General features: G+C 38.1%; 1 protein-coding gene across 1 annotated transcript; it reads left to right on the plus strand.

Moving 5' to 3' along the window:
- The first annotated feature begins 14521 nt into the window (after window positions 1–14521).
- LOC128573310 (rho GTPase-activating protein 20-like) lies at window positions 14522–20493 on the plus strand. Its single transcript, XM_053573402.1, has 4 exons — window positions 14522–14569; window positions 17973–18156; window positions 18354–18459; window positions 20477–20493. The coding sequence occupies exons 1-3, from the start codon at window positions 14526–14528 to the stop codon at window positions 18435–18437; spliced, it is 312 nt and encodes a 103-aa protein (XP_053429377.1). The 5' UTR covers window positions 14522–14525; the 3' UTR covers window positions 18438–18459; window positions 20477–20493.
- The last annotated feature ends 5149 nt before the right edge of the window (window positions 20494–25642 follow it).

Genomic DNA, 25642 nt, shown 5'->3' on the forward strand with positions numbered 1-25642 from the left:
GCTGCTGTGGGTACCTCTGTTTTGCTTCACTAGATCTTCAAGCCTGCAAGAGAAGAGGTCTCTCTCTGCATTTTATTCACTCTCACTACCCTGAGGCCTGCCTTCAGACTAAAACCTCTAGAAATGTAACACACGTCCAGTGATATCACATTCCCCCATCTAGGTGTCAAACTTACACCTCTAGTTCTACGTTGTCTGGGTCACTTTACTGCCTTCCAGTGAGTTGATTTGTGTTTGTTTTCCAGAGCGTGCACTTGTTACCTGTTTCTGTGTGTTGTGGGGAAGTAGCAGGGCTTAACCACTTTTCCAGGAAGTGGCACCTCAAGAGAGCTATCTTTTTATGTATCAAATCTTGTGTATATATTCTAGGTTTCAGATAAAATAAAATTTGGCACAGATGATGCCAAAAACACTTTTACATTATGGCATCCCAAAATTATATCTTCCAGTTGACTTTTCTTCCTTCTGCCTATTTGGTTTATGCTGTATATTTCTAATAGAATTTCACTTCCTTTTCTAGTTTTGTTCAATAGTAACTTCTTGAGTATTTCATCTATGCAAGACACTATGGTAGATTCTCTATCAGTCGAAATCTTGTCCATTCCAAATACAAATCACATGCAAATGCCTTCAAGATTGTGCTTCTGTGTGCTACTGGGTAGTGGTGATACACGTCCCTCTGAATGCCTTTGGTAGTGGGTTCTTCCCTTACGAAAATTTATTTGTTCCTATGTTTGCTTTTATTCCCACCATGATTAGTCTCCTTTTCTGTGAAATAAAAAAACTTCATTTATAAGGGGCAAGTCTCAAGTTTGCATCCATTCTTGCTTCCTGAAACATACTTTTTAATGTTGGTAACTGAAAAGAAACATGAAAGTATTTGTAGTATGAAAGGAAGTAAAAAAATTGTAGGACGTTAACTTCCTGTCTGTGTTCTTAATAGTAGAGTGGGACATCAGGTAACAAAACACTCTGTGGAACATCTTAGCAGAAATAACTTATCTCCTCCTTCCCTTCCTCTTCCTCTTATTCTTTATTCTCTTCCCATTCATTTTGTCTTTCTCTTCCTTCAATTCTTTGTTCCCTTCATCTTGTCCTTCCCAAGTTCTCTTCTCACTTTCTTTTTCCCATTATTTATTTATGATCAAATTCAAACCTTTTCACATGCTTAGTCCTCATTTAAATGGGAAAATATGTGTGTTTATATGCAACACTTTTTGTTTTAAGTTTTTTCAGCCGGAAGGAAAACTTTTCTTTCACCTTTGACAATTTACCACCAAAACTCAAGTAAACAGAATGATGAAGTTTCTGAAATAAAAAGGAAACCCAAATATTTGATTATGTTTTCTATGAGCCTTCTTTCATTTATACACGAATGTAATGTAACCTGAGTGTTTGACTAGTCAACGACAAAAGATCTAGGAAAGTTTTTCTGTCTTTGAGCCTTTGTAGCAAACATACTTCCAAATGGAAACTGTGGTACTAAGGGAAAGTGAGATGAACTAGTTTTGCTAATGATATCCAATTCCATTGTTAGATTTGGATCACATGATATCTACAAGAACATGTATCATCAACTGGGCCTGCTGCTGTCATACTGGCACTAAACTGGAGAGCTCACCTGTGTCACCACCATCTTCTTCTCCTGCCCCAGGGAAGTTCTTCGGAGTTGCCCTGCCGAACATTTGCGACTATGACGATATTCCTTTACCTCTCTACGTAAGTCTCATTTTCATAGTAAAATAATGGAAGGGGATTTGGCAAGTGAGAGTTCTGGGAGAGAAATCTTTCCCCAAATGGATAAAGTGTAAAAACTCTTAGTTTTGTCTAAGGATCTGTATTAATAATAATTTTGAGTATAAAAATCTGATGTAGGACAGTGCCTGTGGCTCAGTGAGTAGAGCGCCGGCCCTTATACCGAAGTGGCGGGTTCAAACCCGACCCCAGCCAATAAATGGAAAAAAAGCTGTTGTAAATGTTGTAGGAGGCCACACCTCGTGGCTTACAATGGTAATCCTAACACTCTGGGAGGGTTCGGCAGGTGGATTGATGGATTAAGGAGTTTGAGACCAGCCTCAGGAAGACTTAGAGCTTGTGTTTACTAAAAATTGAAAAACGGAGGCAAGAGGATTCCCTCAGCCTACGAGTTTGATGTTGCTAAGAACTATGAAGCTGTAATACTCTACTGAGGGTGAGAAAGGGAGACTCTGTGTTCAAAAAGAAAATCTAGGGCGGCGCCTGTGGCTCAATGAGTTGGGTGCCTGCCCCTAATTTCAAGGGTGGCAGGTTCGAACCCAGCCCCAGCCAAACTGCAACAACAGCAAAAAAAAAATTGCCGGGCATTGTGGTCGTTGTAGTCCCAGCTGCTTGGGAGGCTGAGGCAGGAGAATTGCGTAAGCCCAAGAGTTAGATGTTGCTGTGTGCCGTGTGATGTCAAGGCACTCTACCCAAGGGCAGTACAGTGAGGCTCTGTCTCTACAAAAAAAGAAAGAAAGAAAGAAAGAAAGAAAGAAAGAAAGAAAGAAAGAAAGAAAGAAAGAAAGAAAGAAAGAAAGAAAGAAAGAAAGAAAGAAAGAAAATATGATTTAAATACTGGAAATTCATGAGAAAGACATAATATGAGAAGACAATCTAGTCAACTTACCACAAGAAAGAGTCACATAAACTTGCTTGTGTTAATGAGTTGACTCTGTAGACAGAGATGTTTCATTATCCCTCGGAAATCCTTTCATGAACTCTCATGGTTGTGAAAGTCTTCTATTGTCACATTAGGAGCAGTGACTACTGAATCTTATTCTTAAGACTGAAGACATTTTTATTTGTATTTCAAGTGTCTAACCATAAAAGTACGGTCTCTCGAAATTATACTTTGAACACAAAATGGGTGAAATGAAAGCCCCTGAGTTTATATTCTCTGCAATGGATACATGAAGTGGATCACTGCTAAACACAACGGAGTGACCCGTGAGCACTGTGCTACACGAATGGCATGGCATGCCACATTGCACAGCTATGAGTGCTGGGCACTAGTCAAGCCACTAGGCGTTGGCTCTCACAAGACATTTAAGGGGCAGTTATTATCAGATCATCCTCCCTACATAAGAAATGTTCTGGAACCTCCAAACTTTACCCTAGGTTCCATAGTACATAACATAGAATAATTATGTTTTGAATCTCATGGATTGCTTTTCTCCAAAGCCATTCTCTTCCTCCAGTACAAGTAGAAGACGGAAAGAAAACTAGAACACCTTTAAAATACTGTCAGCAATTTTTAAGGATACAACACATTCTTGTTAACTGAGGTCTCCTTGCTAGACAGTAGCTCCCCTGAATTTAATGTTCCCATCTAACTAAAATGGTGTACCTTTGGACCAAAAATCCCCCTAACCTCACTACCACTCTCACCCTGGTAACTACCATTCTGCTCTCAAAGGAAATTGAGTTTAATCCTTCTAGCCATCTGTCTGGATCTAGTCCTACAGTGCCTTTATCTTAGCACATCCCAGACTCTGGGGGCCAAAGAGGGCATGTACCTGTCCCCTTGTTCATGGAGATGAAGTGCCTTTTTTTTCTTTGCTTCCCCATAGGATGTTCTTTTTTTCCTCAACGCCAAGGGACCCCTGACGGCTGGCATCTTCTGGGTCCCTGGTGACAGTGACTCCTGCAAAGACATTATTGAAAAACTGGATGCAGGAGTTGAAATTGATCTTGGGCGTGAAAATCCCTACGTCTTAGCATGTGTGCTAAAGGTAGGAAAAATCCTCTGGTTGTCACCCCCCGTGTAGCTCTGAGGCAGCATATTTCTTTTCTTTGTTACCTTATGAAAATTATTCTTGTCTATAAAAACCTATAGCAAACTGAAAATCAAATATGTATGAAAAAAAATTTATCGTAAAGGAACCTTAGACCTTAAAAGCCACCACCAATGATAGGACATATCAAATATGCTTTTTAAATTTTCATCTCACAATAACCCATCTTTACTTCTGCTACTCCTACCCCATGTACAAAACACAATCTTATTCAAATCTAAAATAATCCAAACCAACTCACAGATGTTGCAAAAACCAACACCTTGCTTATGATGATGTCTCCACTATCGCACTCTCTTCCTGGTGAAGGTAAAGATTTCAAAATTAATCTTGGGTGAAACTTTTTTTTTTTTTTTTTTGTAGAGACAGAGTCTCACTGTACCGCCCTGGGGTAGAGTGCCATGGCATCACACGGCTCACAGCAACTTCTAACTCTTGGGCTTACCCGATTCTCTTGCCTCAGCCTCCCCAGCAGCTGGACTACAGGCGCCCGCCACAACGCCCGGCTATTTTTTTGTTGCAGTTTGGCCGGGGCTGGGTTTGAACCCGCCACCCTCAGCATATGGGGCCGGCGCCCTGCTCACTGAGCCACAGGCGCTGCCCTTGGGTGAAACTTTTGAAAATTGATACAGAATTGTACCTTAATACAGAAATATCTTTCTACCAACACAAGCCAAAAATTGCGGAGATCACTGACAATTTCTTTCATGTACATAGTTATCATGCAAATAACTTCTTCATACTTTCTCCCCTGTTTCTTTTTCCCTTGAATGCTGAGTCAGAATGTTTTGAACATTTGGGTTTTCTTTTACCTTTATGACATTTCGTATTCTATATGGTTCTTTTGCTTCAATCATGATTAGTGAAAACTTTATAACCTCATAATTAGAGTTGGGACTTAATCATTCTGCCCCACAATCTCAGAAGTGCCATATATTTATTTTTGGTTTATTTTTAATTTATTTTTATTTTTTATTGTTAAATCATAGCTGTGTACATTAATGTGATCATGGGACACCATACACTGTTTTTATAGACCATTTGACATGTTTTCATGACACTGGTTAACATAGTCTTCCTGGCATTTTCTTAGTTATTGTGTTAAGACATTTATATTCTTCATTTACTAAGTTTCAGATGTACCCTTGTAATAGGTGTAATCCCACCAATCACCCTCCCTCCACAAATCCTCCCCTTCCCATCCCTCTCTCTTCCCCTTCCCTATATTCTTGGTCTATAACTGGGTTATAGCTTTCATATGAAAGCCATAAATTAGTTTCATAGTAGGGCTAAGTACATTGGATACTTTTTCTTCCATTCTTGAGATACTTTATTAAGAAGAATATGTTCCAGCTCCATCCATGTAAACATGAAAAAGGTAAAGTCTCCATCTTTCTTTAAGGCTGCATAATATTCCATGGTGTACATATACCACAATTTATTAATCCATTCGTGGATCGATGGGCACTTGGGCTTTTTCCATGACTTAGCAATTATGAATTGGGCTGCAATAAACATTCTGGTATAGATAGCTTTGTTATGATGTGATTTTTGGTCTTCTGGGTATATGCCTGGTAGAGGAATTATAGGATTGAATGGCAGATCTATTTTTAGATCTCTAAGTGTTCTCCAAATATCTTTCCAAAAGGAATGTCTTAATTTGCACTCCCACCAGGAATGCAGAAGTGTTCCCTTTCTCCACATCCATGCCCACATCTCTGGTCTTGGGATTTTGTGATATGGGATAATCTTACTGGAGTTAGATGATATCTCAAAGTAGTTTTGATTTGCATTTTTCTGATGATTAAGGATGATAAGCATTTTTTTCATATGTCTGTAGGCCGTGTGCCTGTCTTCTTCAGAGAAGTTTCTCTTCAAGTCCCTTGCCAGGCCTGTGATGGGATCACTTGTTCTTTTCTTGCTTATACGTTTGAGTGCTGTCTGGATTCTGGTTATTAAACCTTTGTAGAAAACATAACAAGCAAATACCTTCTCCTATTCTGAGGGCTGTCTGCTTGCTTTACTTACTGTATTCTTGGCTGTGCAGAAGCTTTTCAGTTTGATCAGGTCCCAGTAGTGTATTTCTGTATCTTCTTCAAATGCCCAGGGTGTCCCCCTCATAAAATACTCACTCAAACAGATTTCTTCAAAAGTTTTCCCTGCACTCTCTTCTAGTATTTTTATAGTTTCATGTCTTAAGTTTTAATCTTTAATCCAGTGAGAGTCTGTCTTAGTTAATGGTGAAAGATGTGGGTCCAGTTTCAGTCTTCTACAGGTTGCCAGCTAGTTCACCCAGCACCATTTGTTAAACAGGGAATCTTTTCCCCACTAAACGTTTTTAATTGGCTTTTCAAAGATCAAATAATGCTAAGTAGCTGGGTTCATCTCTTGGTTCTCTATTCTGTTCCATACATTTACCTCTCTGTTTTTGTGCCAGTTCCATGCTGTTGGATCACTATCGATTTATAGTATAGTCTGAGGTTCGGTAGCATGAGTCCTCAGCTTTGTTTTTATTTCTGCTTAACGGCTTGGCTATTTGAGGTTTTTTTCTGATTCCATATAAAATTAAGTATTATTTTTTCAAGGTCTTTAAAGTATGATAATGTAGCTTTAATAGGGATTGCATTAAAATTGTATATTGCTTTGGGTAGTATGGACATTTTAACAATGTTGTTTCTTCCCAGCCAGGAGCCTGGTATGTTTTTCCATTTGTTAACATTTTCGGCTATTTATTTTCTTAGAGTTTCATAGTTCTCTTTATAGACATCTTTCACGTCCTTTGTTAGGTAAACTCCCAAATATTTCATCTTCTTTGGCACTACTGTGAATGGAATAGAGTACTTAACTGTTTTTTCATGTTGACTATTGTTGGTATATATAAAGGCTACTGATTAAGAATGTTAATTTTGTAATCTGAGACACTCCTTTATTCCTTGATTATTTCTAAGAGTTTTGTAGTAGAATCCTGGTGTTTTCCATATAGACAATCATATCATCTGCAAAGAGAGAACGTTTGATCTCTTCTGACCCTATATGGATACCCTTGATTGCCTTTTCTTCCTTAATTGCAATGGTTAAACTTCCATTACAATGTTAAAGAGCAATGGAGACAATGGGTAGCCTTGTCTGGTTCCTGATCTGAGTGGAAATGATTTCAATTTAACTCCATTCAATACGATATTGTCTGTGTGTATGCTGTAGATGGCCTCTATCAGTTTAAGAAATGCCCCTGCTATATTAATTTAATTTTATTTATTTATTTATTTATTTATTTTTATTAAACCATAGCTGTGTACATTAGTGTGATCATGGGGCACCATACACTTGGTTCATAGATCATTTGACACATTTTCATCACATTAGTTAACATAGCTTTTGTAGCATTTTCTTAGTTATTTTGCTAAGAAAATGGACCTTTACATTCCACATTTACTAGGATTCACATATGCCCCTGTAAGATGCACCACAGGTGTAATCCCATTAATGCCCCTCCTTCCCCCCTCCCTCCCCCCTCCCTCCCCTCCCTTTCCCCTTTCTAATTTTCTTAAGTGTTCTGATCATGAAGGAATGCTGGATATTATCTAAAGCTTTTCTGCATCAATTGAGAGAATTACATGTTCTTTGTTTTTTAATTTGTTTAATGTGCTGAATTATACTTATAGTTTTACGTATATTGAACCATCCTTGAGACCTTGGGAGAAAAGCAAATTGATCATGATATATAATTTGTTAGATGTGTTGCTGGATTCTGTTTGTTAGGATCTTGTTGAATATTTTTGCATCTATATTTATGTGATATTGGTCTATAATTTTCTTTTCTTGTTGGGTCTTCTTCTGGCTTGGGGATCAGGGTGATGTTTGCTTCATAGAACGTGTTGGGTAGTCTTCATTCTTTTTCTATATTTTGGAACAGGATGAGTAATATAGATACTACTTCCTCTTTAAAGGTTTGGTAGAATTTTGATGTGAAGCCATCTGGTCCCGGGCTTTTCATTTTAGGGAGATGTTGTATGGTTGATGCTATTTCAGAACTTGATATAGGGCTGTTCAACATTTCCACTTCATTCTGGCTAAATTGTGCAAGGTGAGGTGCTTCCAAGTATTTTTAAATTTGCTTCAGATTTTCATATTTCTGAGAATAAAGTTTCTTGTAATATTCATTAAGGATTTTTTTGAATTTCTGAGGAGTCTATGGTTATTTCCTCTTAGTCATTTCTGATTAATGAAATTAGAGATTTTACTCTTTTCTTCCTGGTTAGGGTAGTCAAAGGTTTATCTGTTTTATTTACATTTTCAAAAAAACAACTTTTTGATTTATTGATCTGTTGTATAATTCTTTTTTTTTTTTCAATTTCATTTAATTCTGCTCTAATTTTGGTTATTTCTTTTCTTCTACAGGGTTTTGGGTTGGAATGTTCTTTTTTTTCCAGTTACTTGAGATGTCTCATTAAGTTGTTAACTTCCTCTTTTTTCGTTCTCTTGGGGAAAGCTCTCAGTGCTATAAATTTCCCTCTTAGGACTGCCTTTGCAGCATTCCAGAGGTTCTGATAATTTGTGTCTTCATTGTCTTTTGTTTTAAAAATTTCAGGTTATCCTTCTTAATCTCATCTATGAACCAGCTATCATTCAGCATAAGGTTATTTAACTTCCATGTTTTTGTATGAATATGCATATTCCTGCTGTTACTGAGTTCAACTGTTATTCCATGGTGGTCTGAGAAGATGCAAAGAATAATTTCTATTCCTTTAAATTTACTGAGGTTAGACTTGTGACCTAAGATGTGATCAATTTTGGAGTATGTCCCGTGGGCTGATGAGAAGTATGTGTATTCAGTTTTGTTGTGATGAAATATTCTGTAGATGTCTGCTAAATCCAAATGTTGGTTAGGTTTAATTTTAAAATTTCTTTGCTCAGCTTCTTATTGGAGGATCTATCCAACAATGTCAAAAGAGTGTTGAAATCTCTGACATTATGGAGCTGGAGGAAATCAAGTTGCTCATGTCTGTTAGTGTTTCACTTATAAGTTGAGGTGCATTCTGCTTGGGTGCTTAAATATTAATAATTGAAATCTCATCATATTGAGTATTACCCTTAACAAATATGAAGTGACCATTCTTATCCTTCCTTACATTTGTTGGTTTAAAGCCTATTGTATCTGCTAATAGAATTGCAACACCTGCTTTTTTCTGATTACCATTTGCCTGAAATATGGACGACCATCATTTCACCCTGAGTCTATATTTATCTTTTAAGGTAAGATGTGATTCTTGTATGCAGCATATATCTGGCCTGAGTTTTTGTATCCAGTCAGCCAACCTTTGCCTCTTTAGAGGACAGTTTAAGCCATTCACATTAATGGAGAATATTGATAAGTCTGGTAAAAGTTTGGGTATTGAGTTTTTCAAAAGTCCAGTAGACATTTTTAATCCTTTTACCACTGTGGAAGTTGGAGTTTGATCAAAAGTTTCTGAATGAGTTTACTTTTGTGGTACAGGATTGGGATAATCATTATGGAGGATAGTTCTGGGAATATCCTGAAGAGTTGCTTTGTTTATGGCAAATTTCTTCAACATGTGAATGTCATTAAAGTATTTATTTTCTCCATCATAAATGAAACTCAGTTTACCTGGATATCGGATTTGGCATTGAAAGTTTGTTTGTTTTAGAAGATTAAAAGTCGATCATGTATTTATTTTTTGAAAACCTAGACCTAAAATCAGCTTTTAGCACAGCTTCTGTCACTGGCAATAGCTTCTACAGGACTTTCTTAGGCCTTCATCTCCCAAAGGATTGGAATCAACCAGAGCCAGTGGTAGAGACCAGCCCTCAGCCTGAATCTCAGGGAAACATGATGACAATGAATCTTGCCTACCTCTAGTTCGGCAGAGTGGCCCTCTTCTTAGACAATCTTACTTCATGACTTTACGATCAATCACATTTCTTCATACATGGGCCATGTCTATTCTTCAACAAATCCTGATTTAGACATTTTCAAATAAATATCACTCAAAAAAATGGAGAACTTGATTTATTGTCATGTATTCAGTTTTGCAAAGGGTTTCTACTTATTCTTCCATCCTGGAATATAATACAGACATACATGGTCCTTTAAGCAAATTATATATGCCAAGGATATGTATATTGTGCATGTACATTGGCATAATAAATGTTCTTCAGGAAATTAGGTTTCCTTCCATCTCTTTTTTTAAGAAAATCAGGCTATCTCAAACTATCTTCTCAGCATACTGTTTTTCATAAAAATACACTTCTTAAAATGTACTAAATTGCTGAGGCTATTGCAAAGAACAATGGTATTTTAAGTGCTAAATTGTGATTCGAATGACAAGAATATTATTTTTTTTAAAGGGGCAAAAAAAAAGAATCATAATGATTGAAGAATCTGGTTAAATGGATTTTGGGTAATTGAAGTTTTATTGTACAACTGCGTTTTACACCCATTTTCTCTAAGTGGTTGTGAAAATGGACATATTTTTCACCACAAGTTTGTAAACTTCTGTTTTCTTATTTTTGTCTGTTTTGAAATGGTACTTAAGTATTCTTTTAATTTTTCACTCATGTTCTTTTTTCATTAAGTCATTTGTACACAAATCATGAATACAATTTTGTCATGATGGGATTCAATGTCTTGATTATCTGTAGAAATTGGAGTGCTTACATGCGACTAATTAACATAGTCTTCTGGTTTTACTGAAATAGAAGTATAAGTCTTCCCAGTGTGATTGGACAAAAATTGCTTGAGATTTGCTAACTTGGATACATCTGACTTTTCAGGAGACATTTCTCTTTAGTCCTGTGAAATCTCAGCTCAAATGAATTGTGAAATTCTTCTGAGGCCTAGGTTCTGCTTTGAAAGACAAGAGATGTTTAGTCATGTGCTGGGGGTTCATGACTGCAATTCAGAACCTCTCCTAAGTTGTTATTCCAACTGTGGCAGAGTTAGTTAAGATGGTTCCAAGTTATTTTCATTCAAGGATAGTTGTAAGATTTAATGTTGTTCTTCAAGAGCAATCATGAGTATGTTCTCTATGGAGGTTTTTAAAAGAATTGCCCTATTTTGAAATCACAAATTTTCCTCTTCTCTATCTGACTTTTAAAATGGGTGCAATAGTTCAAATTAGTTTGGAATTAGAAAAATCAATAGCCTAACCCCCAAATAGTTAGGTTTTGTGACAATAAGCCTGAATCACAATCATTCAGGCACATGTCTAGTGGAAGATACGATAGAACAGGCAATGCCTTGGAATCGATCTATTTTTTTTCTTATTACTTCTCTGACAAGAATAAAAGTATAATACTAGAGTGACATGAGGACATTGATGTTTTTTGAAATACCTTAGATTCTCACTTGACGTTGAGTCCTTCTCTTGTCCTTTAATGGCACCTTTAATAGCAGGTGTCAATTAAAGAAGTGGGCTAGTCTTTATAGGCAGTGAAAGGAATCAGAACTCTTTTAATATGTCTGAATTTCTAACCAGTCATCATTGCCATTCCGGCAACAACCCTGTTGCCTGCATAAGAATGAAGGCTTACAGGAAATGTGATAGGATGACAAAATACATGTACTAACAAGTCAACAGGATGGAAATTTTGGAGGCAACAGGGGATAATAATATTATAAAAACTACACAATTCCTTTCTCTTGACTGATGGGAACCAAGAGTACCACAAAAGGGGCAAATGCTAAGAGTGAGAATCCTGGAAGGAAAGACACTCTGAGTAATAACTCTGAATAGTGGGAGAATGGAACAGACAAGTCTCCAGGGTCTTTATGTAGTTCAAGAGTGTCACCACTTCCTGCAATAGAGACCTCCCTAGACTAGGAAAAAGAGAGGGCCTCATGTCAAGAGCTACTGCTATGATGGAAGAGTCTTCCCCAGATGATGGAAAAAAGAGGGACCCAAAGTCTGGTGAGGATGAGGCATCAACGAGCTAGGGAGATGCAGAAGAATTAGAACTAGCTGGGAAAAATACACTGGGTGGGGACAGAAGTATGAACAAGGTTGCCACAAAGAGATAAAACAAGTAGTCAGAGCCACACACCATTTGGAGGACTACTCTGGAGGGGCAGCACTACCAAGCCAAATAGCAATAATACGGATGAAGAGACCAGTGATTGTCAGGTCAAAGGCACACCAAGTGGTGAGCGTTGTAGGACACATAAGAGCAAGTAGGTAAAGAAGGAGATCTCAGAAGGAGTAAAGTCTTGAAGGATCCCTTGAATGAAAAGATCTGCAATCCACTCACAAATGTCTCCAAGACTGTTTGTTTCAGGCCGAGACCAATTTTCCCATGAACCCTGAACAAATGACATAAAACAACAAGACAGACAAGGGCCTGACATGAACTATGTCTATTAGTCCACACTTACTCTCACATTTCTATATGCTCAGAACCAATACACACACTCGTACACCACTCAACAGACTCAGAGGTTGATCAGACCCTCCACTTCCACCCAAATTGTGGGAACCCCAGATGGATCTTACCTTGTCTTAGAGGTCTGCCGGTGTAGGTGCCTGTTCCTGCATGCCAGTTCCTCCCTGTGTTTGAATCCCTGAAGACTCATAAAGGGGACCTGAAGGATTAGCAGAAACCACCAGGTGCATCTGAACTCTCCTTCCCAAGGTGGTCTCATCCATCTCCACCAGTCATCTTGACTAGATTCTCTGAGGCTGTTTTCTAAACTTGTTAGAGAAAAGGCTCAAAAGCACTTGTGAATGGATAGGGGGGCATCCCACATTAAAAACTCATCACTCAAGTTCACAAAGGGTCCTAAGGTGTTCCTTGGAGAACTCTGTCTGTGGAAAAATATCCTTCAAATGTTTGAAAAGACAGCTTAGGGGTGAGTCTGGTTTTGGTGATGAAAACACTATGTTGTAAAAAAGCAAAAGTACATACTAAAATATATTAACTAAATGCATAAGACATAAATGGAACAGGAATGAACTAAAATATGTAATTTTGTGTAACTGTGGTTAGGGGTCCCCATCAGCATCCCAGTGTTCTGTGGGAGCCCCCAATGGGCCAATAGCTCAGTAACCAGGGGTTCCTGCTTCTGACAGGCCCAAAGCCCGGGAGTATGAGGTTACTGTCTCACAGGTTTACAGGACCAACCTCAGGCATCATTCTTGAGGATAGAAATCAAAGTCCCTTTTCACCTGCCCTCTGAACCCCAATTTCCCCGTGGACTGAGGCCACAGCAACGATGTCTCAGCAGCAGAAATGTCTTGCTGTCTCTGGCTGGGCTAAAACTCACCATTGGTTTTTCTTCTAGCATTTTCAGGGGTGGGATGCTCTACTGACACACGCTTCTGACAGGCTCTGACAGGCCAATAGCCCAGCAACCTGGGGTTCCTGTCCACAGCTCCATCCCCTTTGGCTTTCCCTCAGAGTTTCCTAAAGGCGGTACACAACTCACAACAAACAAATACAACAAACAGTTATATATTATCACAGTGGTCTACAAGAACAAATAAGCACAACAAGAAATGTACACAACAATTTGTTACACTCACGTTTGCAGACACTAGGCAGATGTAGGTGTTTAAATTTCTTCCTTCCGGAGGTGGACTTTGGCAGAATTTATGAGTGATTTCAGCTTTTCTCCTGAGGGCACTGGGTACTATAGGGTCCCTGGAAAGTTTCCAGGGGGCTTCTAACAAAAGCTCACCCTGGAGGCAGCCTGAGTATCGGCAGTGTCAGTGTCTGGAGAACCTCCCTGGAATCTCTATAATGTTATGTCCAGGAGTCCCCTCAAAGACCACACCACCAGACAAGTCAAATTAAAGAGGAGAACTTTTAATGAAGTGCCGGCTGGCAACTGCCCCAATGTCTTAAAATGAAGTTTCTGAGTGCAACCCTGAATTGAGTGAGGCTCTGAATTTTAGAAGGCAAAACTTTTCCAGGGGTCAAGCATGCATAATTCCAGAAGCGAAAGCAACAGAGAGTGAGGTGTGTTAGTCAGTTCATTAGGCTATGATCACAAGAGCACTTAGTAATTCATTTTCACAAAAAAATACAATCTACAATCTCCTAAGGTAATGTAGGGAGGGGGACTCGCAGGTGAGGGTCAGAAACAACATGATCATAAAAAGGGATAATCACCAAGGATATAATCACCAGTGTAGTTAGTAACTTACATCACTAACAATTTTAGAGGAGTGCATTCATAGTTATGCAATGGAGGGACACAGAAGAGGAACCGGTTTTGAAGCTAATGGAACATAACAGAAAAAGAGTAAACAGTAAAGTGGAGTCAAACTTGCTCTTTTAACATTCCCATATCATATACTGATGGCATGAAGACCACCTTAACACCAGAACATAGGATGTCGTACAAGTCTGCTAAAATGTGTACACAGAGGAGGTTCCACCCAAATAGAGAGTCCTTTAGCTTTCTCACAGTTATTCTGACTTTAGTGATTCCTACGGGTTTATTTGGAAAAAAAAATCAAAGCATTCATTTCTTTGTTGAAAAGTCAGTGGTGAATTGGCACAGAATTCTGTGTAGTTCGTGGAAGGGAGGACTTCACTAAACTTTGAAACAAGTTATATTCTTTCTGGCTTCTCTGGCATATACTTGATATGAGAATAAGCCTTAACACATTTGTTTTTCCTCTGTGTAAGGATTTTCTAAAAAACATTCCGGAAAGCATTTTTGCGAAAAGGCTCTACCACGAGTGGCTGTCCGTAATGGAGAAAAGCAGCGACAGACAGAAAATTGAAAAAATTAAAAGGTAATTATTTTAACATTTATGTCTCAAAAATTAATTTTATACCTTACATTTTATAATTTGTCTACTAAAACTCAAAGTTATATTCATGGGCAGCAGGTTAGAAGTTGGCTTCTATTAGCTTGTCACTGTCATTGTTTTCTCACTAATCCAATAAGCATGAAATGCTTGAACATTGTGCCCCTTCTGTGTACCTGACTTTGAATGAATAAAAAGAGCTATTATTCATTAATTCACTAGCTGTTATGTGGGTCACTATGAAATTTTTGAGAGACACAAAAATGAAGAAATGTAAAATCTCTACAGACACAATCAAATGGAACCCTGCCAGAAACCCCAATAAGACTTGCAAATTGAAACTTGCATGGAAGAGTCAGAAAGGGGAGTCAACTGTGGTTTTTGGAAGTGAATTAATGCAGCATAACACAGGCTACAATTTATGATCTTAATTTTGGTAAATATCAAAGTAATTAAACATCTGTATTAATTCTTGAACTGAAGTCATAGAGAGAAAATGACTTATTTCCTCTTCTCAAGAAATTCATTTTGGGAAAGATAGATAAACCAAGAAATTACTGTCAGTGCAGTCTAATCTGTCCGATAAAAGAGATATTTAGAGAATATTGTGGGAACAAAGCAGAGAATCACTCAGCTCATGAGTCACTTCTTGAGTCATGTCAGTAAAAAAGGGAGTTGTACACTGTCAGTATGATCACAAAAAGTAAATTGTTTCTTCTCGTGCCAAGGGAAATTTTGGGACCAATTCGATAGTCCTTTCTTGGATATATCCAACATGATAAGAGAATAGAAAAGAAATGTTTATTTACTCTGACTAAAGAGTGTGTGTTCTGTGAAAATTCAAGACACTCATTATCATTTATGTGCATGTTATTGTTTAGTATAGATATTTTTCCTCGAACATCTTTTAAATATGAATTATATGCATACTTTTGGGGATTGTTGGAACATAGTACAGATATTGAAGATACCAGAAACTAAGCCATGTGGCATAATCATAACTCCACTTCCATTAGGGTTTGGTGTAAGCCATTTAGATAGCATCAAATTCTACATATTTGTTTGGTCATTGTTCACAATATCATTTATCTATATTTATAATACACATATCATTCATATATGTATTTATCCTATGTACCATTAAAAAATAAATATTTTTTTAAAAGGCTATGTTGGCTCAGACCCTGTAGCTCAGAGGCCAGAATGATGGCCACATACACCGGGACTGGCAAGTTCAAACCTGGCCTGTCCCAAACAACAATAACAACAACAACAACAAAAATAGCCCAGCATTGTGTTGAGTGCCTGAGGAGCTTCTTGGGAGCCTGAGGCAAGAGAATTGCTTAAGATCAAGGCTGTGCAGTTGCTGTGAGCTGTGATGCCACAGCACTCTACTAAGGGCAACATAGTGAGACTCTGTCTCAAAATAAATAAATAAATACATACATACACAAATAAAATAAAGAGATAAAATAAAATACTATGTCTCTCATGAAAATATGAAATAAATGCATAACAATGCTTTTAGTTAAATTAATAATTAATAAGGAAATCAATAAGATAGTGTAGCCATCTTTATAGATTGCACATTATGAAACCTTACGTATTTGAACCAAAGTGAGCCAGAAATACTGAAATAAATTTACAAAATGATGCAAATATCCCCCTTTCTACCAGAGCAAGGGTTCAGAGAAATCTGTTGACTCTCTACCAGACAGAGTTTTCAATTCTTTTGCCATGTTTTATGTACACTGCTAACAGTTATCTTCAACTGACAGAGATGTAAACAGTCCTGGTTGTGAAAAGGCTTAAAGATCCCATAGTATCCCCAAAGCTTTTACTAGATGCCTTATTTTATATACAATACACCCAGTAATCTTTTGGTCCATTTGAAAGTCCTGCATAATTCCTCCTCAGAGGAATTATACTTCTTTTCAGACTATTATGCTGAAGAAAGTCTTTTCTGTGATTTGTACAACAGGAGTCAGACATGCTTGTTTTCCTCAGGTTGCAGATTCTTTTATTAAAAAAGCAACAATCGTGAATATCAGCTTGTCCATGTTTTCTGAGTAGGAGTAATACAATATTTTGGTAAATAATCAGGTAAACACAACTGTAGCCCAGAATGAAAGAGGGAAGAGGAGAGTGAGGAGAAGGAAGGGAAGGGGACGTGTGGAGGGTGTGTAATTGGTGGAACTTCACCTAGGGTGTATATTGCAAGGGTACATGTCAATCAATTAAGAGTAGAGTATAAATGTCTTAACACTATCATTAAGAAAGTGAGGTGAAGGTTATGTTAACCAGTTTAATGTAAGCATTCTAAATTGTACACAAAATCAGCACATTGTACCCCATAAATGCATTAATGTACCCAGTTATGATTTAATAAAAAAAAATTGTTAAGAGATAAAAAGAGAGAGAAAAAGAAAAGAAAAAAAGAATCTCTTAGCAATTACCAAATGAGAATAGTAGAAAAGAAAGTAATGAAAACGTGACACCTATGTAAAAAGTGATAGAAAGGAGGTAAGATTTGGCTCAGCGTCCTGTTGCACAGTGGTTACGGCGCCGGACACACGCACTGAAAGATCCAGGCTTGAACACGGCTTGGGCCAGCTGAACAATGGCGAAACACCTGCCAAAAAAAAAGAAAAAAATGGCTGGGCATTGTGGCAGGTGGCTGTAGTCCCAGCTGCTTAAAGGGCTGGACAAAGAGAGTAGCTTGAGCCCAAGAGTTTGAGTTTGCTGTGACAACTGACAACTGATACTGCAACACTCTACCCAGGGTGACATAGTGAGGCTCTTTCTCAAAAAAAAAAAAAAAAAAAAAAAAAGGAATGAGACAATATTTGGAACAAAATCAACCACAGAACATGGTGGAGCAGACAATGAACTCTCAGAATGGACTGGGTGGTCTTTACAACTGGGATTTGGTTCTTCACCTAGAGACAGCATTTCTGTGTTGCCAGTTAAAAATAAAGGAGCAATTTAAAATTAATTACTGCTTAATTTCATCAGAAAGGTTTTGGTGGGTTGTGGTTGAGAGTAATCTAAATGTTGCAAGATTTACCTAAGCTTCAACATATTGAGCTAGTTTCAGGGAAGTATTTCATGAAGGGTATTCGTTTTTAAATGATACTTATCTGAATTCTACTAAGTTTTCATTGTATTGTGAAGACAGTGTGTAAATATGCCCCCCCCAAAATCTCCAGTGTTTCTTTTCTCATTGTCTCCCTGCAGTTCTCACTTCATTGGGTTCCACATTAACTGAAACTTGGGTATCTGAGCTGGGTTCCTATTTGCCTTGTACCTCATGCAAAGTTAGTGTTGCCTGCCTTTACAAGATTGAAATAAATTGCCTTGCTTACCGAGTGCATTTTTCTGTATTTAGGCTATTAGACCAGCTACCAAGAGCAAACGTTGTGCTCTTACGGTACGTGTTCCTGGTCTTGAGTAATATCGCTGAACTCTCCGCGGCAAATGAAATGGATGCTTTACACTTAGGGGTGTGTATGGCTCCAAGTATTATTTGGCATCCTTCTGCGAGCAGAGAAGAAATGGCCTCTGCAGAAAAGGTAATGAAGTTTTTGTATTATACTTGCTGGGGAACTGAATCACCATTTGTAAAGGAAATGGAAGGTATTTAGTCTTAAAGACAATGTCTTATAGAAGTTAAATAGAATACACTTTCTTAAATTTCAGTTTACTATATAAAATGCAATTTATCAACATGTTATATGAAAATAAATGCTTCTTTTTATACGTTAATCAGCTTGTGGAATTTGTGATAAAAAACTGCCGCAACATCTTTGGAGGACACGTCACTGCCCTGTTTGGAGAGTCATCCGGAATATAAAATACTCAAGAAAAACCCTCAGGTACTGTCAATAATTGGGTTGCTCTTGGTGAAAAATTGACTCATGTCTCTGAAGATGCTGGCACAGTTGTTTTCTTCAAAGCCATGCAAGCTGAAGGAAAGCAAGCCTGATATGTGGCTCAACAGAGCCCTGGGTTTCCCATCATTTCTTAGAAGGCCTGCTAACAGGTCAGGGTATTTAACAGGATGGTAGGGTTAAATAAGGTGTGTGATAAGTTCCTAGCTTTCATAAGTTATCAGAGGCAGCATGCTACAGTAGGATGGTTCGAACTTTTTTTTTGAAAAATTAAACTTTATAAGAAATGTTTGTTTTTGAGATAGTCTCTCAATTTATCACCCACAGTAGAGTTCTGTGACATCACAGCTCACAGCAATCTCCCACTCCTGGGCTTAGGTGATTCTCTTGTCTCAGCCTTCCAAGTAGCTTGGACTACAGATGCCCACCACAATGCCCAGCTAAGGAATTCTAATATACGTCGTATATATTGTTGAAACTGGAATAGAAATATCAGAAGTAGTAGAGGCAGGACTGATGTTCTTATTTTTCTTTTTTCCGCTCCCTGATTCTTGAGACACTTCTCAGAATTTTACTGTGCTATGAGATCATTTGACAACAATTTGCATTATTCGCAGATAAGCAGATGTTAAAATTAAAGACAAAAGAAACCTCCAGGTTACGAATTCCTGTATCACTAGCTGCTAGTTATGTTATCTTTGGCCAATTGTTTTATGCCACTGAGCATCAATATCTTAATCTAAAAAATGTGGATGAAAGTTTCTTTACGATTACTGTAAATATGAAATGAGGTAATGGATATTACAGAAACTTGAGCAAAAGAAACTGATAGACTTAGTCAATGGATTTCCCAAGAGTAAGCTATGTTTAACATCCAGCAACCCATGTTAGAAGGTACATTCTTATGCAGAACTAGGTATATGGAATTATTTTTTTACTTTTATTTTGTTATTACCACTTAGTCTAATGACATTTTCATTGTTTGGGAAAATTTTGCATAGAGAAAGACCATTCATCGGGACCTAAGATAAATCTAGTACACCTCAACAGGCATTTCCCATTTTAACACCTGTGGTAATATTTCTTTTTTTACTTTTTTTTTATTAAATCATAACTGTATACATTGATTTGATCATGGGGCATCATACACTCGCTTCATAAACCATCTGACACATTTTTATCACAGTGGTTAACATAGCCTTTCCGGCGTTATCTCAGTTACTGTGCCAAAACATTTACATTCTACATTTACCAAGTTTCCCAAATACCCCTGTAAGATGCACCACTGGTGTGATCCCACCGATCCCCCTCCCTCTACCAACCCCCCCTTTCCCACTTCCCCCTATTGTTAAGTTGTAGCTGGGTTATAGCTTTCATGTGAGAGTCCCAAATTAGTTTCATAGTAGGGCTGTGTACATTGGGTACTTTTTCTTCTATTCTTGGGATACTTTACTAAGAAGAATGTGTTCCAGCTCCATCCATGTAAACATGAAAGAGGTAAAGTCTCCATCTTTCTTTAAGACTGCACAGTATTCCATGGTATACATATACCACAATTTATTAATCCATTCGTGGATCGATGCGCACTTGGGCTTTTTCCATGACTTAGCTATTATGAATTGGGCTGCAATAAACATTCTGGTACAAATATCTTTGTTATGTTGTGATTTTTGGTCTTCTGGGTATATGCCCAGCAGAGGAATTACAGGATTGAATGGCAGATCTATTTTTAGATCTCTGAGTGTTCTCCATATATCTTTCCAGAAGGAATGTATTAATTTGCATTCCCACCAGCAGTGCAGAAAGGTTCCCTTTTCTCCGCATCCACGCCAACATCTCTGGTATTGAGATTTTGTGATTGTAATAGTTTCTCTATTGGCAGTAGGAATTGAAATACATTACCTGAAAAGACAATAAAACTAAGCATTATAGTTCATTTCTAAGGAAATATGGGTTTATTCGTGCTAAGTATGAGTGTTAATCCTGTTTGATTTTTTGACAGATACATCTAGCTTTCCAGACAGCAATGCTTCCTCATGTGAGAGCTTGAAGAAATAAAGCGACTGTGCTGCTGGCCCACAGTGTGATGAATTAAAGAAAATGGTGCAATTGAATTGAAGCATTGACTCGCTTATAATGTCTCTGGACTCTGGCCTTGATGCCCTTGAATTCTAAATGAGCTTCAGAGCCTCCTGTATGACTTTTAGTTCAGGTGGACCAGCCCCCTAAAGACAAGCCGATGGATGTAACAATGTGCAGAGATATTCCACCACAGAATCCTGCCAAGATTCTATCTGGCACTTGTCCACAGCTGCAGCATGTTAAAAAAAAAAAAAATAGAAAATGCTATAAGCTGTCCTGTATAAGCTCCACCTGATCTACAAGGCTAATTCTATCACATTAACAGCTGTGGCTCACCTGTAGCCCGAGCTACTTGGGAGCTGATATCCCAGCAGAAACTTTGTAGGCCAGATGAAGAGTTCCTATCTTGAATGCACTTCAACAAATATCTGACAATGTAGCATTCTTTAACCTGCAAACTACAGTTCGTATTTGATGGAGGAATCAAATCTTCTCCTGAAATGCAAACAAAAAGTGAAGCTGAATAGCTCCTATCTTGAGAAAATACATCTAATTTCCATGAAGAAATCAAGACAGAGGATAAAAAGTTGGAAAAGTTTGAAACTAAGCATGAAAGTGTACAATCAAAGTCAGGCCATTCAACACAATGAGGAGGAGGAAGAGGAGGATGAGGAAGAGGAGGACGAGGAAGAGGAGGAAGAAGAGGAGGAGAAGGAGGAGTCCAAACCAAGAGTGAAAATGATATTGCTAATGTTTTTAATCTCAGATTGATTATTCAGTATGAATTACTAAAAAATTAATAAATGGTTCACCAAGTTGATTATTGGGGAGGATTAAAAAGTTTAGATAAAAGAATGCAATGAAAAAGGTCTGAATTTTTAGCCAGAAAGTCATGGCTCTTCCAGCATGAAAAAGCACCAATTCACGCAGCACTGTCTGTGAGGGAGTTAAGAGCAAGCAACATCATTTTCACTCTTGGTTTGGACTCCTCCTTCTCCTTCTCCTCTTCCTCCTCCTCTTTTTTTTCCTCCTCTTCCTCCTCCTCCTCTTCTTCCTCTTCCTCCTCCTCCTCTTCTTCCTCTTCCTCCTCCTCTCCCTCTTCCTATTCCTCCTCTTCCTTTTCCTCTTCCTCTGCCTCTTGCTCTTCCTCATATTCCTCCTCTTTCTCTTCTTCCTCCACTTCCTGCTCCTTCACTGGGTAAAAGTTTGGAAAACAATATTATTTTATACTATTGAAAATCCTAAGAACCTGGAAGTTGTAGTTCTCATTGCAGATACCAGTGAATTTAAAGCAGCAAAAGTAAAATTAGACAAAAATACATATTATAATTGTTCTGAAAACCATGTTTGCAAACAATCCAGGTTTGGGGTTGTTTTATCACTGCTTAAAAAAAAAATGAAATACCAATACAAGCCTGAAACTAAGCATCAAAATGCACAACGGAAGTCAGGTAATCCTCCACAAGAAGAGGAGGATGCAGAGGAGAACAAGGAGGATGACCATAAGGAGGAGGAGGAGATGAAATGAGCAGGAAAGACTGGAAGAAAGAAGAGCAGGTGTGGAATTGGAGGAGGTAGATTAGGAGGAGGAAAAAAAGAAAGAAGAGAAGGAAGAAGAGGAGAAAGAGGAGGAGTAGGAGGAGGAAAAGGAGGAGAAGGAGGAGGAAAAGATACGGAGGAGGAGGCGGCAGAGGAGGAGGAGGAAGAAGAATAGGAGGATGAAGAAGAGGAGGAGGAAGAGGAGAAGGAGAAGGAGGAGTCCAAACCAAGAGTGAAAATGATGTTGCTTGCTCTTAACTCCCTCAGAGACAGTGCTGTGTGAACTGGTGCTTTTTCATGATGGAAGAGCCATGATTTTTTGGCTAAAAATTCAGACCTTTTTCATTGCATTCTTTTATCTAAACTCTTTAATCCTCCCCAATAATCAACTTGGTGAACTATTTATTAATTTTTTAGTAATTCATATTGAATAATCAATCAGAGATTAAAAACATTAGCAATATCATTTTCACTCTTGGTTTGGACTCCTCCTTCTCCTCCTCTTCTTCCTCCTCCTCTTTTTCCTCCTCCTCTTCCTCCTCCTCCTCTTCCTCCTCCTCCTCCTCCTCTGCCTCCTCCTCTTCCTCCTCCTCCTCATCTTCTTCCTCTTCCTCCTCCTCCTCTTCCTCCTCCTCTCCCTCTTCCTATTTCTCCTCTTCCTTTTCCTCTTCCTCTGCCTCTTACTCTTCCTCATATTCCTCCTCTTTCTCTTCTTCCCCCACTTCCTGATCCTTCACTGGGTAAAAGTTTGGAAAACAATATTATTTTATACTATCGAAAATCCTAAGAACCTGGAAGTTGTAGTTCTCATTGCAGATACCAGTGACTTTAAAGCAGCAAAAGTAAAATTAGACAAAAATACATATTATAATTGTTCTGAAAACCATGTTTGCAAACAATCCAGGTTTGGGGTTGTTTTATCACTGCTTAAAAAAAAAATGAAATACCAATACAAGCCTGAAACTAAGCATCAAAGTGCACAATGGAAGTCAGGCAATTCTCCACAAGAAGAGGAGGATGCAGAGGAGAACAAGGAGGATGACCATAAGGAGGAGGAGGAGATGAAATGAGCAGGAAAGAGGGGAAGAAAGAAGAGCAGGAGTGGAATTGGAGGAGGTAGATTAGGAGGAGAAAGAAGAGAAAGAAGTGAAGGAACAAGAGGAGGACGAAGAGGAGGAGAAGGAAGAGGAGGAGGAGAAAGAGGAGAGGAGGAAGAGGAGGTGGAGGAAAAAGAAGAGGAGGAGGAAGAAGAGGAGGAGGAAGAGTAGGATAAAGAGGAAGAGGAGGAAGAGTAGGACGAGGAAGAGGAGGAGGAAGAGGAGAAAGAGAAGGAGGAGTACAAACCAAGAGTGAAAATGATGTTGCTAAAGTTTTTGATCTCAGAGTAATTATTCAGTATGAATTTGTTAAAAAAATAAACAAATGGTTTACCAAGTTGAGTTTGGGAAGTATTAAAAAGGCTAGATAAAAAAATTCAACAGAAAAGGTCTGAATTTGTAGCCAAAAAGTCATAGCTCTTCCATGATGACAAGGCACCAGATCACAAAGCACTGTCTGTGAGGGAGTTAATAGTGAGCAACATCATTTTCACTCTTGGTTTGGCCTCCACCTCCTCCTCCTCCTGCTCCTCCTCCTCTTCCTCTTCTTCATCTTCCTCCCCCTCTTCCTCCTGATCTTCATCATCCTCCCTACTTGTCTCATCTGTCCATTATGACTTATTCCTTTCTGTGAAGGTAATGAAAACATTGAAATGAAAACATTTTGATGATATTCAGGACATCAACAGTAATATGAGATTAACTCTAATGGCCATTCCAAAAAAAGATACTAGACATCACCAAAGGACTAATAAACAGAATATATAGGCAAGTCAAGAAAATCAATAAGATTAAATAATTTTATTAACTGAGCAAGAGAGAAGAACAGAAACTTGTCTCACTAAAAAAGATTAATGGACAAACTAATTGTGAATATATGCTCTTTGTCATTAATTATCAGAGAAATATAAATCCAAACCATTAAGATTTCAGATTACACCTGTCCCCAGTGAGAATACCTCAATCATAAGGTCTCAAAGCAGCAGACGCTGGCATGGGTGCAGAAAGAAAGCAATACTCATGCACTCGTGATGGAACTGCAACTACTATGGCCCATATGGAAAGTAGTATGAAGAGGCCTAAAAGAGCTAAGTATGGGCCTACTATTTTATATGAATCCCATTACTAGAAATTTTCCCAAGATAATAAAGGCACATTTTATTAAGGTACCAGCCTTTGAATGTTTATAGCAGCACAATACACAATCATGAAGATGTGGAAATAACCCAAGTGACCTTCAACACATGGAGTAATAAATTCTGGAATATTTATATGTATCATGGAATGCTAGTCTACACTAACAAAAGGTGGATATTTTTTATCTTTTGCAACACATGGATGTAATTGGAAACCAGTCTCCTCAGTGAAGTGTCACAAGAATCAACAACAAACATCACATGGACTTAGTTCTAACGTGGCACCATTAGATTAATACATGCTCGTATGAGAGAAAAACTCAATGGGATTCAAGGAAGAAGTCTGGTAAATTCCCACTCACCATGTGCATTGCACCCCTGTTTGAAGGACACATTTGCAACTCAGACTTTAACCTTACTTATGCGAACCATGTAACTTAACTGTGCTCCCATATTAATCTGAACTTAAAAAAAACATAGTTAATCAAAAAATTAAGAGTACGACTATGTCTGTTGATGAATAAAACAATGTGAAATGTTCAGTGTAAGTGAGTGGCCATCTCTACACCATTTCTCAATCACAAGCCTTCCCAACTTCATTCTAGGAAGCAGTCCATTCATGCAGCCACAGGACAGAAAATCATGATTCAAGAACTTTGGGTAACTTCAAAGACGTCACGAATAAAAGATGCGATGGAAAAGAAAAGGGTCGCTCTTGATATCCTACTTCTCAGGATTAGTAGCATCTGTCTTGCCTACTTATTAAATGTGTTAGTTTGTGTTTAAAACACAAATATGCTCAAAGAGAATATATCTAAAATAAAAGTGGTCTAACTTCAGAAGACTGAATGTCTTTAAACATTGATCTTTCTACAGAAGACTTTAGAAAACATTTCTTTCTTCAGTTAAGTAATTGGTAGATTCTGAAATAGAAACTTTTTACTACTAGTGTTTTGATAAGGATCTGACTGTTGCTCTTGAAAAAGTAGGTTATCACTTTTTAAAACACAGCCCATTGAGTCTTCAGGAAAAAGCATGGTAATGTGACTTTGGGGTTAAGACTCTTGTGTCTTGAATCTCTTGGGTTTCAAGTTTGTACTGTCTCAAAGCTATGAGGACTCTCTTGGTGGTGACTCAATTTATTTTTCAGGGCACCCTACACACAGCCTGGAGATGAGGTTCTTTGTTTTGCTTTTGGTCTGCATTTGTCCTTTGGGAGGATGCTTCTCATCCTACCAGCTATTATCTCCTCACTCAGCTTCACCCTACACCACATCCTTCTTCTTGTGCTGCTCATTTCATTTTGACATGTTT

Source organism: Nycticebus coucang, chromosome 21 (assembly GCF_027406575.1).
Source record: "Nycticebus coucang isolate mNycCou1 chromosome 21, mNycCou1.pri, whole genome shotgun sequence".
NCBI classification, from domain to species: domain Eukaryota; kingdom Metazoa; phylum Chordata; class Mammalia; order Primates; family Lorisidae; genus Nycticebus; species Nycticebus coucang.

What these genes read in the sequence shown, in the direction of transcription:
- LOC128573310 (XM_053573402.1), top strand. Translation starts at nt 14,526, where the DNA reads ATGGAGAAAAGCAGCGACAGACAGAAAATTGAAAAAATTAAAAG. An exon ending in AAAATTGAAAAAATTAAAAG is followed by an intron (nt 14,570 to 17,972) that starts GTAATTATTTTA and finishes TTCTGTATTTAG; the next exon opens with GCTATTAGACCAGCTACCAA. An exon ending in AAATGGCCTCTGCAGAAAAG is followed by an intron (nt 18,157 to 18,353) that starts GTAATGAAGTTT and finishes TACGTTAATCAG; the next exon opens with CTTGTGGAATTTGTGATAAA.